The sequence below is a fragment of the Eupeodes corollae genome, chromosome 1 (genome assembly GCF_945859685.1).
Source record: "Eupeodes corollae chromosome 1, idEupCoro1.1, whole genome shotgun sequence".
NCBI lineage: Eukaryota > Metazoa > Arthropoda > Insecta > Diptera > Syrphidae > Eupeodes > Eupeodes corollae.
In genome coordinates, this window is record NC_079147.1 from 150,121,964 (window position 1) to 150,136,871 (window position 14,908).

At 38.2% G+C, this 14,908-nt stretch overlaps 1 protein-coding gene across 1 annotated transcript; it reads right to left on the reverse strand.

Moving 5' to 3' along the window:
• Window positions 1-9,352: 9,352 nt before the first annotated feature.
• LOC129945682 (piggyBac transposable element-derived protein 3-like) lies at window positions 9,353-10,868 on the reverse strand. The gene is made up of 3 exons (XM_056055539.1): window positions 10,430-10,868; window positions 9,665-10,366; window positions 9,353-9,603 (listed from the first exon to the last, which is right to left on the reverse strand). Exons 1-3 carry the CDS (start codon window positions 10,866-10,868, stop codon window positions 9,353-9,355), a joined length of 1,392 nt encoding a protein of 463 aa, XP_055911514.1.
• Window positions 10,869-14,908: the final 4,040 nt, after the last annotated feature.

Genomic DNA, 14,908 nt, shown 5'->3' on the forward strand with positions numbered 1-14,908 from the left:
GCTACGGATATCCCGATCCAAGCCAAAACAAGGAAGTACTGTGAGAAGATTCGACGTTAGACGGCTACAATCGCAAGAGACTGCCATGCCCTTTTCCGACCGAGTCTCTAATAACCTCTTAAGGAGTCCTATGAATCCTGCGTTAAGCATTGAAAACCAGTGGCAACATTGCCTTGCAGCCATCAGAGATGCCGCCTCTGAAGTGCTAGGTTTCACACGGCCACCACAGCGAAACCCCTGGTTTGACGACGAATGGCGGCAAGCGCACGCTGCTAAACAAGAGGCATACAAAACGGCGCTGCACAAAAGGACTAGAGCTGCTCGCGAGCTCTACGAGCAGAAGAGGAGAGAGGAACACCGGATTCTTAGATGGAAAAAAAGAGAGCATGAGAAGCGCGCGATCGAGGAGATAGAGGAATGTCACAACAGGAATGAGGTTCTTAAATTTTACCGAAAGGTAAAAAAAAACCTCCCAAGGGTGCCAGCCACGAACCGAAGCCTGTAAAGACGATCAGGAGAACATCGTAGTAGAACCGCAGTCGATGCTGAGAATATGGAAAGATCACTTCTCCAAATTATATAACGGCGATAACGAATAGAATTCCGCTGTAAGGGAGATAGAACCACTCAACCTCGGCGATGCAGATCAACAATTCCGCCTACCCGACCTTGACAAAGTGAAGATAGCTATATCTTAACTTAAGTCAACCAAAGCTGCTGGGGCTGACGGCATTGCTGCAGAACTATTCAAAGCAGCAGGCGATGACTTGGTACGGAGCATGCACCAACTCATCTGCAAAACATGGTCGGAAGAAAGCATGCCCGATGAGTGGAATCTCAGCATAGTGTGCCCGATACATAAGAAAGGAGACTCTCTAAACTGCGCCAACTACAGAGGCATCAGTCTCCTTAACATCGCATATAAGATCCTCTCTGCCGTATTATGTGAACGTCTGAAGCCATTCGTCAACAACCTGATTGGTCCTTATCAGTGTGACTTCAGACCAGGAAAGTCCACTATCGACCAAATATTCACACTACGGCAGATCTTGGAAAAAACCCAGGAGCTTCAAATCGATGCCCACCATCTCTTTATCGATTTTAAAGCCGCGTATGACAGCATCTATAGGGAAGAGCTCTACCGAGCAATGTCTAGTTTTGGCATCCCTGTCAAACTTATCCGTTTGTGCAGAATGACGATGGAGAATGCACGCTGCTCTATCAAGGTCGGAAAAGATTTTACCGGTGCATTTGATGTCAAAATGCGGCTTAGATGGCTAGGTCATGTAGAGCGGATGGACATCAACGCTCCAGCCCGGAAGGTCTTCGAATCCAATCCCGAGGGACGGCGCAGTAGAGGAAGACCGCTACTCAGGTGGCGCACGCAGGTGGGAGAGGACCTCAACCAACTTGGCGTGCGAAATTGGAGACAGCTAGCTAGGGACCGAGCGGGCTGGAGACGCTTGTTGGTTGAGGCCCAGGTCCGCCCCGGACTGTAAGTAAGTAAGTAAGGTCTGGAAATACCAAGGGAGGTCTGAAGATTTTAAACGAGATCTAGAAAAATTAAATTAGGTCTGGAAATGTCAAGGGAGGTCTGAAGATTTAAAAGGAGGTCTAGAAAAATCAAGAAAGGTCTGGAAATATCAATTAAGGTCTTGAAATATCAAGGGAGATCTGGAAATATCAAGGGAGGTCTGGAAATTTCAAGAGAGGTCTGGAGATTTCAAAGGAGGTCCAGAAAAATCAAGGGAGTTCTGGAAATGTCAAGGGAGGTCTTTGAAAAATTAAGTGAGGTCTGGAGATTTCGAGGGAGTTTTGGAAATAAAAAGGGAGGTCTGGAAATATCAAGACAGATCTGGAAAAATTAAGGGAGGTCTGGAGATATAAAGGGAGGTCTAGAAAAATCAAAGGAGGTCCGGAAATATCAAGAGAGGTCTGGAAATATCAAGAGAGGTCTGGAGATTTTCAAATTCAATTATGAAGAAAATCTGAATATTTTAAATTTAACTATCATTTTTTTCATTAAATCAAGTGAAGTCTAGAAGGAGACATTATTTTAAATTTTGTGTATGTATGTATATGTATGCAAGGGTCATAGCCAGGGCAGGCCCTCGAAGAATATGTCTTTGTTGTTGTCATCTTTCTCCTCTATCAGGCTTAAGTAGGCGAACTTAGGCTTGATACGGATTGTAGTGATGCGCTCGCTTATACTGTTGAAAGTCAATACTTCTTGCCTGAGTCTAGTTCCAACAATAAATTCATTTAAGGCTTCCGCATATATTTCGGCTGCACGTGGTCTGTTACGTTTCCTAACACTCCACGTACAGATCTGAAATTCGTTCTCCTTATTTCGCTTGCTTGATTCGTCATCAGTAAATCCGACCGTATCACGAGGCTTGTTAGTGCCAGATAAATTACAGGCCTAGGCTCCGAATAGTAGAAGCCCTATAAGGTGTTCACTAAGTAGTTCAACCTTACTGTAACTGTTGACGTCACCGTTAATTTCATCTTAAGAATTCCTCCGCTGCCGTCTGGATAAGGAGAGGTACTTTAGTGGAAATACTTCTTAAATTTCTCAAAATCGTTAAAAAAACCAATCTGATCTAAGAGCTAAGCTCTGGAGTGATAATGAAGCATATGGCCTTGGCTGATCGAATGGGTCTTTGTTAGCCTATGTTTTGAAAATAAACACAAAAATTGAATTCAAAACAATTACCAATCTAACTAACAATCTGACAAATAATAATATTTCAAAAGCTTTTCTTTAAGTAGGATTTCAATTTGGACACACTTTTGTGTCATTACTTACTTATATATACCTATTTACAAGAGTGTTCTAAAAGAAAACAAAACAAACACCTCAATAAAATGTCCACATTAAGATCTAGGTACAACATGAACAATTCGTTATAACCTAATTCTTTAGGTATGCCTATAAACACAACCCACCATGCTCAGCAGAAAAATATAATTATTATTCAACAACGTACATACTCGTCCATGGCTTCTATAGAAATAAATAGACAAAAGGCATTTGCCAAAGCTTAACCATTTCCATAACTCATCTAGCATTTACTTTCTCATCCGGTTGACATATTTAGTCATTGCATGATGTCAGATAGCACTCTATGGCTCTTCTCTACTAAATGTCATCTACTGGACCTTTATAGTTATGTTGTATAAGCAGATAGCATTATAGTATATATTTTTGTTTATCAGAATGAAGCAGGACACACAGAAACAGGATAAAGTAATCACAACATCATAGTCCACATATCCACAATGAACAAGTTAGGATAATTTATGAAGGGAAATAATTTTCCAAGATAAATCCTATTTATTGCCATTTGTTTGGAATATATTTTGTTAGGGTGATGACGTTTCTAGGAAGCTGTTAAGAACACCTTCCTATTCTAAGACGTAGTAAGGAAATAGAAGGAAGGTTCCTATGGACTGTATAAGAATGGAAAATTAAATGAACAACAAGAGAAGATAACTTTTACAAATACATAACTTACCCCGAAAACACATTAATACGTGTACATGTATCAAAACTTATTTAAAGAACTACCACCCATCGACCACACATCTAAATTTACATTTGTGAATAGTACAACCGTGGCGTGATGGTTAGTGCGTGGAAATGTCTTCAATTCCCTCCTGAAGTACTGGCCTTTGCTTGGAATCGACAAATTCTGCAAAAGTAATTCCTGCCAAAAAAAGTGCTTCCCAAAGTAGTCATTTGAATTCCGGATATAAACTGTACGACCCCACCATTCTTGTAAGTCACTAGGCCCTAGTTTTCTGGGAGCTGTTACGCCACCTTATTTATTTCTATTATTAAAAATCTCTGATATAAAGAAATGCTACCGGAAACGTTATAACTTTTTTCCAAGGCCTAGAAAACATCCCTTTCAAAAAGTTTACTTTGCTGTGATTTTAACTTAAGAATCATTTTTTAAAATTCTTTCAAACAAACTTATCTTCACAAAGAAGACAATAGTCTCTTTAAAGCGTTTGGAATACGTTGAAATTGTTGTGAAAGAAAATTTTGTGAGTGAAAAGATAAAACGTCGAACGGTTACAATCGCAAGAAATCGCCAAATCTTTTTTCTAAGTTCCCTGCAGCAAACGATGTAATTAGAGAAGCCGTATCTGAAGTGCTGGGTGGCTTTGCATAGAAGAAAAAAGATTGAACATGAAAAGCGTGCGGTCAAAGATACTGAGAGGCTCAGGAGCAGAATTGATGTTCGAAAATTGAATGAGCAGGTGAAACGAAATTCACAAGTTCATAAACCTCCAGCTTAGACCAAGTAAAGATTGATAGATCTATACTGAAATAAAACATAGCCGCTGGAGCAGATGAGCTAAATACCGAGCTATTCAAAACAGCTTGATAGCATGCCCGACAAATGGAAAACTGAAAAAAGGAAGAACTCAGCGCGATTTCAATATGGGGCTTTGGAATGTGTTGAGGCAGAGGCGGCGAAAATGGGTTTAGAGGAATACAAAGTACATGCTGTCAAGGCCCTACAAGACAGACAAATCAGTCAAAACGTCACCATTGACGTATGCAACTTTGAGGTAGTTTTGAACTTTGTCTAGCTGGGCTGTGCCATGAATAGAGAAAACAATTCCGGTCAATGCTGAGATCAAACGAAAAATTTCGCTTACCAACTGCTGTTTCTTTGGACTAAGTTATACATGGACATAAATTGAGACATGGGCAATGCAAAAGGATAAAAGTATTTGAGTCATATTGCGACTTATACATGGAAAACAATTCTCTTTCCCGGAAAGCCTTCCCAACAACAGGACAGAGTAGAGGAAGGCCGCTGATTATCAGGTGACATTAACTTATACACTGTGAGACCAACTGAAGACATCAAGCTAGGTACAGGGCTTGATGGACTAGTTCACAAAGGCCCGCAGGTAGTGCAACCTAAAATAGCCGAATCGAAAGTCAACACTGAATATTAATCCGTGGATAGAAGACAAACTAACCCGTTCTTACATAAATATGTTTTGTTTTTTATTTCTAGGAACATGGTCCAAAAGAATAAATTTACAATTAAGTCGCAACATATAAAAAGGAAGAGGAGCTTAGTAATTTATATATCTCTATGTAAGGGCTAAGTCGCCTTTAACTAAAAATTTGTATCAATATATATGTACACATGATCGTAATGTTCAAATGGCAGACATGTGCATTCAAGAGGACACAAGCGTCCACAGGTTTTTTCTCAAAACCAACATCTGTCTATCAACTCCTACTCTCACCTCCCCGTGGTTAACATCGGGTGCCTAGTACCTCAACTGGAGATTGGGTTCCAACCCCAGTGGAAAGTTTTTGAGAGGGTAGCAAACAAGAGAAGGGGGAGATGTGTTCCCACTAAGGCACCTCTCCTTATCCAGATAGCAGCAGATGAATCACCGAGATTTTTTCCGGCTCCCCATCCTTGGAGTTATACTTAGGATCTGACATTCCAGGTTGGAGGTTGTGTGTGGTGGTGACTTTCTGGCCACGTTAAAGCTTCATAGTTGCGAAGCACCAACAAGCCTCGGATACGGACGGATTTACTGTTGACAACCAACGCGAAAGAATTAATGACAACAAACTTCGGATATGCACGTGGAATGTTAGGTCCCTTAACAGACCACGTGCGGCCGAAGAATTAGTGGAGGCCCTAGACCGCTATAAAGCAGACATCACCGCCATATAGGAAATACGATATGATGGGCAGGACAAAAAGAGGATACAAATCTACGATATTTACTATGGTGCCTGCTACTACGAAAACTAACAGCGCTTATTCGGATGCAGCTTCGTCATTGGAGCTAGACTTAGGCAAGAAGTCTTGAGCTATAGGTGCATTAATGAGCGCCTCATGACCATACGCATCAAGACTAAGTTCGTCAACATTAGCCTGATATGCGCACACGCCCTCACAGGAGAGAAAGACGAGCAGTGTCCTAGCTACGATATTAAAATTGTCCTAGGCGATTTAAATGCCAAGCTAGAAAGGGAAGACATCGTTGGTGGAATAATCGGGAAGAACAGCCTGCACGACAACACTTCCGACAACGGATTCAGGCTCATAGATTTTGCTACGGGGCGAAACGTTATGGTAGCCAGTACGAGTTTTGCACACCTCAACATCCACAAAGGAACCTGGAGTTCTCCAGATCAATCTATCGTCAACCAGATTGACCATATTGCGATCGACGTGCTTCCAGCATCGTGGATGTACGAACCTTCCGAGGAGCTCACATCGACTCGGACCACAAACTCGTTGCAGCCATGTTAGCACTTCAGGTTTCCAGACCCAAGACAAAACAGAGAGATGGTGGGAGAAGGAACAACGTCGAACGAAATTCGCAGGTACATAAACCTAGAACCGAAGGCTGCAAAGACGAAAGTGGAAACATCATAGTGGAACCGCAGTCAATGCTGAGGATATGGAAGGACCACTTCTGTAGACTGTATAACGGCGATGAAGAACTGAATTCCGCTGCCAGGCAGGATGATCCATTCAACACAGTCTACGAAAGCCAAAAATCCCGTCCATCCGACTTCGACGAAGTAATGATTGCCATATCTATGCTGAAGTCTAATAATACCGCTGGAGCGGATGGCTTGAATGCCAAACTCTTTAAAGCAGCTGGAGGTAAGTTGGTTAGGAGCAAGCTCCAACTTATCTCTAAGATATGGTCGGAAGAGAGCATGCCCGATGAATGGAACCTCAGTATTGTTTGCCCGATCCTGAAAAAGGAGACAATCTAAACTGCACCAACTATAGAGGAATCAGTCTACTGACTTCTCTGCCGTAATATGTGAACGTCTTAAGCCCATCGTCTACAACCTGATACGTCCTTATCAGTGTGGTTTTAGACCGGGAAAGTCCACAGTTCATCAAATATTCACATTACGTCAGATCCTGGAAAAAACCCAAGAACTTCAAATCGACACCCACCATCTAGCTAGGGACCGAGCTAGATGGAGAAGTTTGTTGGGTCAGGCCCTAGTTCACCTTAAGTAAATATGTACGTAATAAATTTATTTACTTCATTTCTGTGTTATCAATCTCTTTCGGAAGTTTAAAAACGGCTCACTTTAATAGAGGTTCTTAAAAACTTCGTCGTCTAAGTCAGACTTAACAGATTATGATTCAAAAGTTAATATAAGATTGTAGATATGTAACCACTCTTCCTGTTGAAAAAAGAATATAAAATATAACAGACACCAGGGTCAAAAACTACTTTATCCACTTAACCTTTTAATCAGAAACTTACAAGAAGTTATGATAAAAATATGTAGGAAAATCTATAATCTAATTATGCCAAATCAAAAAATAAGCATTTTGGATAAAATTCTGGAGGATTGTTCCTGTAGAGATTGATTGTATTTTTGTTCTTGGTGGGTTCAATAATTGCTCCGCATTAGCAGTTATGATTATATTGGTATGGTTCAATTATAAACGATACAAAATATCGTCCCAATGACCACGGGACCTTTGCGGCACACCTCCGTCCGATGGCCAAATTTGAAATGACGCTAAAGCATAATTGAGGCTCTGTGCCGTTAATGCGCCGAGTTATCTCAACCTTTAGCTCTTGAATTATTGCTGGCTTATCGACGTACACCCTTTCTTTTTAATAATCATGTGACTTGATCACCGCCATTGATTTTGTCGTTCAATAGAGCCATTTTTTGTTAGCTGTGTAGCTATTGACACCGTCCGTTAAGGGCCAGTTAAAGCTATCATTGAAATCACTCCGAAAATTCTTTGATTGGCTATTCGTCTGTGTTCCCTTTGATTAGAAATAAAAATGAATACTGATTGATCGGAAATCACACAAAGACTTTTTTTATGAGAAAAAAGTTTGATTGCGCATTTATTTTTCGCCGAAAAATTTATTATTTCTTTTTCCGGGCGGAAATTCATTCCAATTTCACACAATTCGAATGACAGATTTCTGTGAGTGAAAATTTATCGGTGGATTTCAATCAGGAAGGAAGAAAGGCAGAAACCGTTACTGATAGCTATAAACGACCTTTAAAAAAATCCATTATTTGTTTTCAATAATGAAAACCAACGATAGCTATAACTGGCTCCTTAAGACCACATATCGTCCACATCCATTCCTTCCAATTTGGGCTATAAAAAGTTTGTTATTATCCCACGGGCTATAAAAAGGTTGTTATCATCAAACGATAACGAACACCATTACAGAGCCTGTCTGACCGGCCTCATTTAGGAACATTTAAGAATCAATGATGACGGTAGCCCATAAACCCATTGGTTTTTCGATAATCACTCTTTGTTTATCATTCACTCAAATGCGAAAATTCTGCTTATTAACGAATCCACTGATTTGAAAATGTGCCTCATCACTGAAGATGATTTTCTTCGAAAACTGTTCATCCACGGTTGCCATTTCTTGCCACCATGAAATGTTAAACAATCTTTAGTTCTTGAGTCCATTGCACCTTGTAAGCGTGTAAATGCAAGTCTGTATAAGAAGAGGTCTTCTCAACTTCAGCAACACTATGACGAACAGCAGCAATATTTTCTGCAGTACAAGTTGTACGACGATGCATTGGTGCTTTCATATCTCCTATTGAATGGGATTGCTCAAGTGTTTCCAAGATTTTTCCGATTGTAAGTACATTTGGACTATTAAATGGACCAAAAAAATCACGAAGTACAAGGTATTCATTTGGATTTGAACACCCATTTTCATAATAAGCCTGCTTAACTTTAACACGTTGCCTTATTGTGTATCTTTTTATTTTTCAAATTGAACTAGTCTCCAAATGATAAATGTCAAATAAAATAAAGAACAAAACTTGACGTTAAGGTGTGGTTCAACATTTAAAATGTAGGTAAAAGCTTTATTTTGAATATTTTTTTTTTGGAAATATTATTAGTTTTTTTGGAAATATTATTGTTGTTGAAGAATGGGTCCTTGTGTGGTATGTATCAAAACATTTCGGATGAATTGCGATCTTACACTTCTTGCAACAAAAAATTGTTTGACTGGAACAATTTCGACATCGAAGACGCTTTTCCATTTTTATTATAGTATGTTTTGTGTCATCAAATCGAACCATTTCGTTGGGATTTCCTTCCCTTTGATGTGTGACAACATTGTCCTAAATTCAAGTTGTGACATTGGTGTTTCCTTTGCAAACTTTTTGCAAATGCCTTGAATTTTCCATGCATTTACCAATGCTGCATCCAATGCATTTGATAAAAGTGGCCAGTACCACTTCTTTCCTTGAATCCGTATCCGGTAATTGCTGATAGCATTATCAAACAAGTCCACTCCTCCCATCGTGGAATTATATTTATGGATTGCATTGGGCATGAGAATGTTGACGTGTTTCCTTTTTTTTTCGATCAAACCGTTTTGCTTGAGTGATTGGTTGGTCCATCAAATGATTCGAAAGAACTGTTACAATGGAGTTATCGTTCCAACGAACAGCGGCAATTCCATTTTCCTTGTCGAATGCAAAATCCATAGTTCCTCTATTTTGTTTCTTCATTTGTTTGGGTTCTGTCAACTTTGCTTTACCAGTTCTATTTTCACGAACAGTGCCTATAGATTGGTATAAAAGAAATTAATTTTTTAGTAAAAATAAATGGTAAGTTAAAATTACCTGTTGCGAAGTAACCCAATTCTGAAAGACGATAAATCAGTTTGTGCGACGTGAAAAAATTGTCAAAAGTAACTGTGTGTTGGTCTAGAACATCGATATTAGAAAGAAGTCTCAGAACAACATTTTCCCCTAAGCCAAATCCAGGGGAATTATCAGCACTTGCACCACCATACGGAATGAATTGATATAAATATCCATCGTGAGAACACAGGTCCCAATATTTGTATCCAAAACGAATTGGCTTCCCTCTTATAAACATTTTTGCAGAATGACGTCCATAGTAGGGTATCATTTGTTCGTCTATTAAAAGGTGATGGGAAAATACTCCGAACTGCATAAAATTCTTATTGAGCATGTTGTTTAGAGTTGAGACTTTAGCAAACTTGTCGCTGGGATCAATTGTACTGTTATCACAGGCATGTAAGAAGGATTTGATAAGTTTGAAGCGGTCTCGGCTCATGGCTTCTTTTATTATATTGCAGCGAAAGACTGGTTGATTGGACCAATATAAATCCAACTGAGGAACTGTATGCAATCCAGAAAAATACATTATTCCAATAAATGTACGGATTTCATTGAAATTTGTCTTGAATGTTAAATTATTTCTATTCGCATTAGCATACGTATTGGTGCTTTCAACAATGAAACTGATAATCTCATTATCAAGAAATAATTCGAAAATTTGAAGAGGATTGAAACTGCCTACAAGAAAAAAGGATTGGATTCAACTTAGGAAGTTCTGAGTGATTTTTATTTTAAACTTACCTATTTTGTTATAGATCGCTTGAATCTTTTCACTTGATACGTCTTTTGGAGTATTTGAAAAGCCAACTCGATGGCTCTTTGACCACTTTGGTAATTTATATTGAAAAGACGTCGATTCCTTTTTAGAAGTTGATGCAATATTTTGTGATGTTGATGCATTTTCTGAATCATTTGGCTCACATTGTAGATCGTCTAATATGCATTCCAGCTCTAATTCACCGGCTAGTTCATTTGGCAATATGTTCACGTCTTCCAATAATTGGACGTTATCATCAATTTCTTCATGGTCACTCAAAGCATCATTTTTTGGAGGCAAAATAATCACGTTTGTTTCAATAGCTTTATCTACTTTCTGGTTCAATTCATCATCTTCGTCTGAACTTGGATTCATTAACAAATCTTCTAGTTCTTTAGCCGACAAAAACCTCTGGCGATACATAATAGTTTTTTTTAAACTTTAAAACACAGATATTTTTATAAAAACACTTGTTTGCACAACTGACGATTTTTACGTAATAAGTGAAATTTAGAACGAGTCACACGTACTTATACACCCGAAATATTTATTTTCAACATTATAGATTTTTTAATATGCAGCCCGTTTTTTATACCTGGTAATAATGTAAATACAAAAAGTGTGCTAAATCTAAGGAAATGGGAAAAGGGTTTTCCAATAAATATACCTGGAATTGTTGAATGATTTTTTTTAGATAAAAATGCACACTATATCTTGAAAAAAAGGAATCAATTTTTACTGCTGTATAATCATTTCTAAGAATTATCTCGCGCGGGTGGGTTAAACGGTTTTTCCAAAGGGTTTTACCTATTTGGTGAATGAATTTTTTTATGGCACTAACATGTATGTGATTGCTTTACACACACATCAATTTTTAATATTGTAAAAAAAATCATTTTGGTTATCTAATGATATCAAAAATGGACAAAAGAAAAATATTATTTCTTTGTGCTTTTGCTACTGCATTTGGCTAATGTTGCGTAAACGCAACGCAGAGGTTTAATCTCACCTGCGAGGCAAATTACCCATAAAAATTGGTTCAATTTAATGTTAGAATATAATTTTAACCTTTGTTTATATGTTTGTAAAGTTTTTTTTTGATTTTTTTTGTATTTTTTTTTTTTTAAGTTTGAAAATATTACCTAAAAATTTTTAAAATTGCAAATTTTGAAGATATTAAAAACTCCAGAAATATTTTTTTTTTAAATCCAAAAACAGGTCGATTAGATAATTTAATAAACGTCCAATATTAGTTTTAAAACGCTATAAAAAATGTACCAATTAAGTCCCTGGAGACCCAACGTGAGACGTTGCGTTTTCGCAACATTAGCCGGAAATGGGTTAAATTAATTCACCCTTTATTTTTGCCATGTGGTTCGTTCAATGTGATAACTATAACATGATCAATGAATTTAGTTAGATATTGTATGATATCCTATGAAAACGAATTAAATTTAATGAAATAACATCTTAATTCAACTGCATATGTCAGTAGGATAAATTTTAGTGGCGTATGAATGTAATTCGAGTTTTTCTATTTTAAAAATATTACACAAGTGTGTAAGCATTCTGAATTCAAGATTCCCTCGAATTTTCAACATGGAAGAAGTGAATTAAAATCATGTACCAGAACAATCCTCTTTAGTTGTCATTCTATTCTTTTTTGTAACCATAACTACAACTTGCCTCCTGTTGCATACGTAGAGGAAAAATTTAAATTTCATAAAAGGAGTAAACACGAAGAATATCATTGTATTTATTTGCATTTTTGCAACTGACCCCGTTTCATATATGAGAAAGCCGTTCCATCCTGTTCCTATACGAAAGCTTTCTATACTTCCTTTGTATTTTGTAAGTTAAAGTTACTGACATTGTTGTGATTGTAAGGAGCTTAAGTGATGTTTCGATGGAAATCATATTCAGGTAAAGCTATTGTAACATGCTTTATTGTACTGAAAGAATAAAAGTCTTAAGTTGGAAACCATCAGCTTTGTCAGTTTATTGTGGTTAGAAATGGAATTTTGGTCCCTAAAAACTGGCAAATTTTCCAGTTTATCAAGGAAGAAGTAATTTCTTACGAAAATACTCAAGAAAGATAACAAGGCGGCATTACAAACTAAAGATCCATTGCAAAACTTTCTCTGCATTCCTTAGCTTTTTGAACAAGTTGTTTGTGAGATTGCAGCATTTCGTTTGCGAACAAAAACATCAACCTTTACAAATTTTCTTACATTCTCAACGGTATGTTCAAACGCTTTAGAACAAGGTTATGTAGTTGCTTGTGTGTACACTGACTTTTTTAATGACAGTCACCAGCTTAACCACGGAATTATTTTATTAAAACTTAAGGATCTTGGTTTTCTACCATTTCTCTTAGCTTGGATCAAATCATGCCTTGAAAACAGATCTTGGAAGGTAAAATTTAGAATTTTCCATTCAAAACCTTTTGTTTTTATAGTTTTATGTTATGGTGTGAGAAAAATAGCCTTGCCCTCAAGCAAAAGAGGTTCGTTATTGTATTTTATAGCAAAAACTCTGCCGTGTTTTCATTTTAAAGATTTAGGTGTTCATTTCTGTTCCAACTTAGAATTTACACATCACAATAGTTTTAATTGTCAATAAGGCAATTGCATGACCAAAAATTATATCAAAAAATACTGCAATGACCTAAAGGCAGTGAACATTTTTTGTTATTCATAAAAAAACATGAGGAATTCATCCATGGTTTCTACGCTAGCAGATTTCTTGAGAAAGCTAATCCATTTGCAAGGCAGCTTATGACTCCGCCTGTCGTTGAGCGCGTAACTGATTCAATGACCTACAGGATATCAAAAAAAATAAATCTGCTGAATCCGCTGTGAAAATCTTTTTATGTGTCCTACTCCTCAGGTCTCGTTCCAGGTAGATAGAAGATAGCATTTCTCCAGCCCTTCTAGAAAAAAGCCCACTTACTAACGACTGATTTCAATTACGCCCCTTCTTTCCAAGGTCATGGAAACCCTGATTAATTATCAGCTCAGAAAATATCTCGAAGATCGAAAGCTTCTTAATGACCGACAGTATTGTTTTCGCAGCAATAGGTCTACTGGTGATCTCATGGTCCATCTCACCGAATAGTGGAGCAAATCTTTAGATCGTTTTGGAAAGAGTGATGATAGCACTTGATATTTCAAAACCATTTAATAGGGTTTGGCATCAGGATCGTTCAACACAAGTAGTATTGGATGGGTTCAAGTCTAAGAAACCACAAAATATATGCTGGTGTGTCCCAGGACTCTGTTCTTTCTCCAACTCTTTCTCATTTTTATTAATAATCTCTAACTTCTAATCCAATGCATTGTTTCAATGAGCTTTTAATGTTCGTTTCCAGACTCACGATCCTCCTCTTGCGATTGGAACTGCACGACAAAATATGATAAGCTAAATTCCAACCTAAACAGCATTGCACTTACTTACTTACTTAAGGTAGCGATACAGTCCGTGCGGACCAAGGCCTCAACCAACATGCGCCTCTAACCAGCTCGGTCCTTAGCTAGCTATCTCCAGTTTCGCACGCCAAGTTGGTTGAGGTCTTCACACACCTGAGTCGCGGTCTTCCTCAACTGCGTCGTCCCTCGGGATTGCATTCGAAGACCTTCCGGGCTGAAGCGTTAATGTCGATTCGCTCTACTTGACCCAGCCACCTAAGCCGTTGGCCTTTAATCCTGCTTACTAGGTTAGTGTCGCTGTACAGCCCGTACAGTTCGTCGTTATATCTTCTCCTCCATTCTCCATCTATGCGTACGGGACCAAAATCACCCGAAGATTTTTTTTTCTCTCGAAGCATCCTAAGACGTTCTTATCTTTTTTGAAAACAGCATTGTACAATAGGGAATACAAAACTGCGTGGAATTTAATGCATTGAAAACCCAATGCTGTCTTGTATTGTTGAAGCCAGCCATACCCCTCTTGTCATTATACATAGATGGCACTTGCAACGAGGAGACTAAACATCTCGGTACATACGGGAGGCAAAATGATTTAATTCCCCACTGATTCGCCTGTTAGCAACAAGACTTATATACGTCCAAAGCTTGAGTATAACTCATATTTCTGGGCAGGTGCTCCTGCAACTAATTTTAAGCCTAACGTGGTGTATCTACTCGTACATTGATAAGTGATAATGCCATCATAGGATCAGTTACGTCGCTTAAGGTTCGGTTAAGGCTAAGTTAAAGTGGCTCTCCATGATTGAATCGGACACACTTAGGCTAGTTTAATGGCCCATTGTGATACCACATGAATCTTGTGGCTTCCTCCCAAGCTCAATGGATCCAGTTTGAGTCCTTACGAAACGTGAGAGGGTGATAATTCAAATATGATTAAGATCGTTTAGATCGGTAATTCTTAAAGGTGAAGAACTGTTTCCTCATCTTCCCCGTCCATACAGCTTCTGCAAAAGTCACTTGGGAATTCGCCTAGCC

What these genes read in the sequence shown, in the direction of transcription:
- LOC129945682 (XM_056055539.1), bottom strand. Translation starts at nt 10,868, where the DNA reads ATGTATCGCCAGAGGTTTTTGTCGGCTAAAGAACTAGAAGATTTGTTA. An exon ending in AGCGATCTATAACAAAATAG is followed by an intron (nt 10,367 to 10,429) that starts GTAAGTTTAAAA and finishes TTTTTCTTGTAG; the next exon opens with GCAGTTTCAATCCTCTTCAA. An exon ending in ATTGGGTTACTTCGCAACAG is followed by an intron (nt 9,604 to 9,664) that starts GTAATTTTAACT and finishes ACCAATCTATAG; the next exon opens with GCACTGTTCGTGAAAATAGA.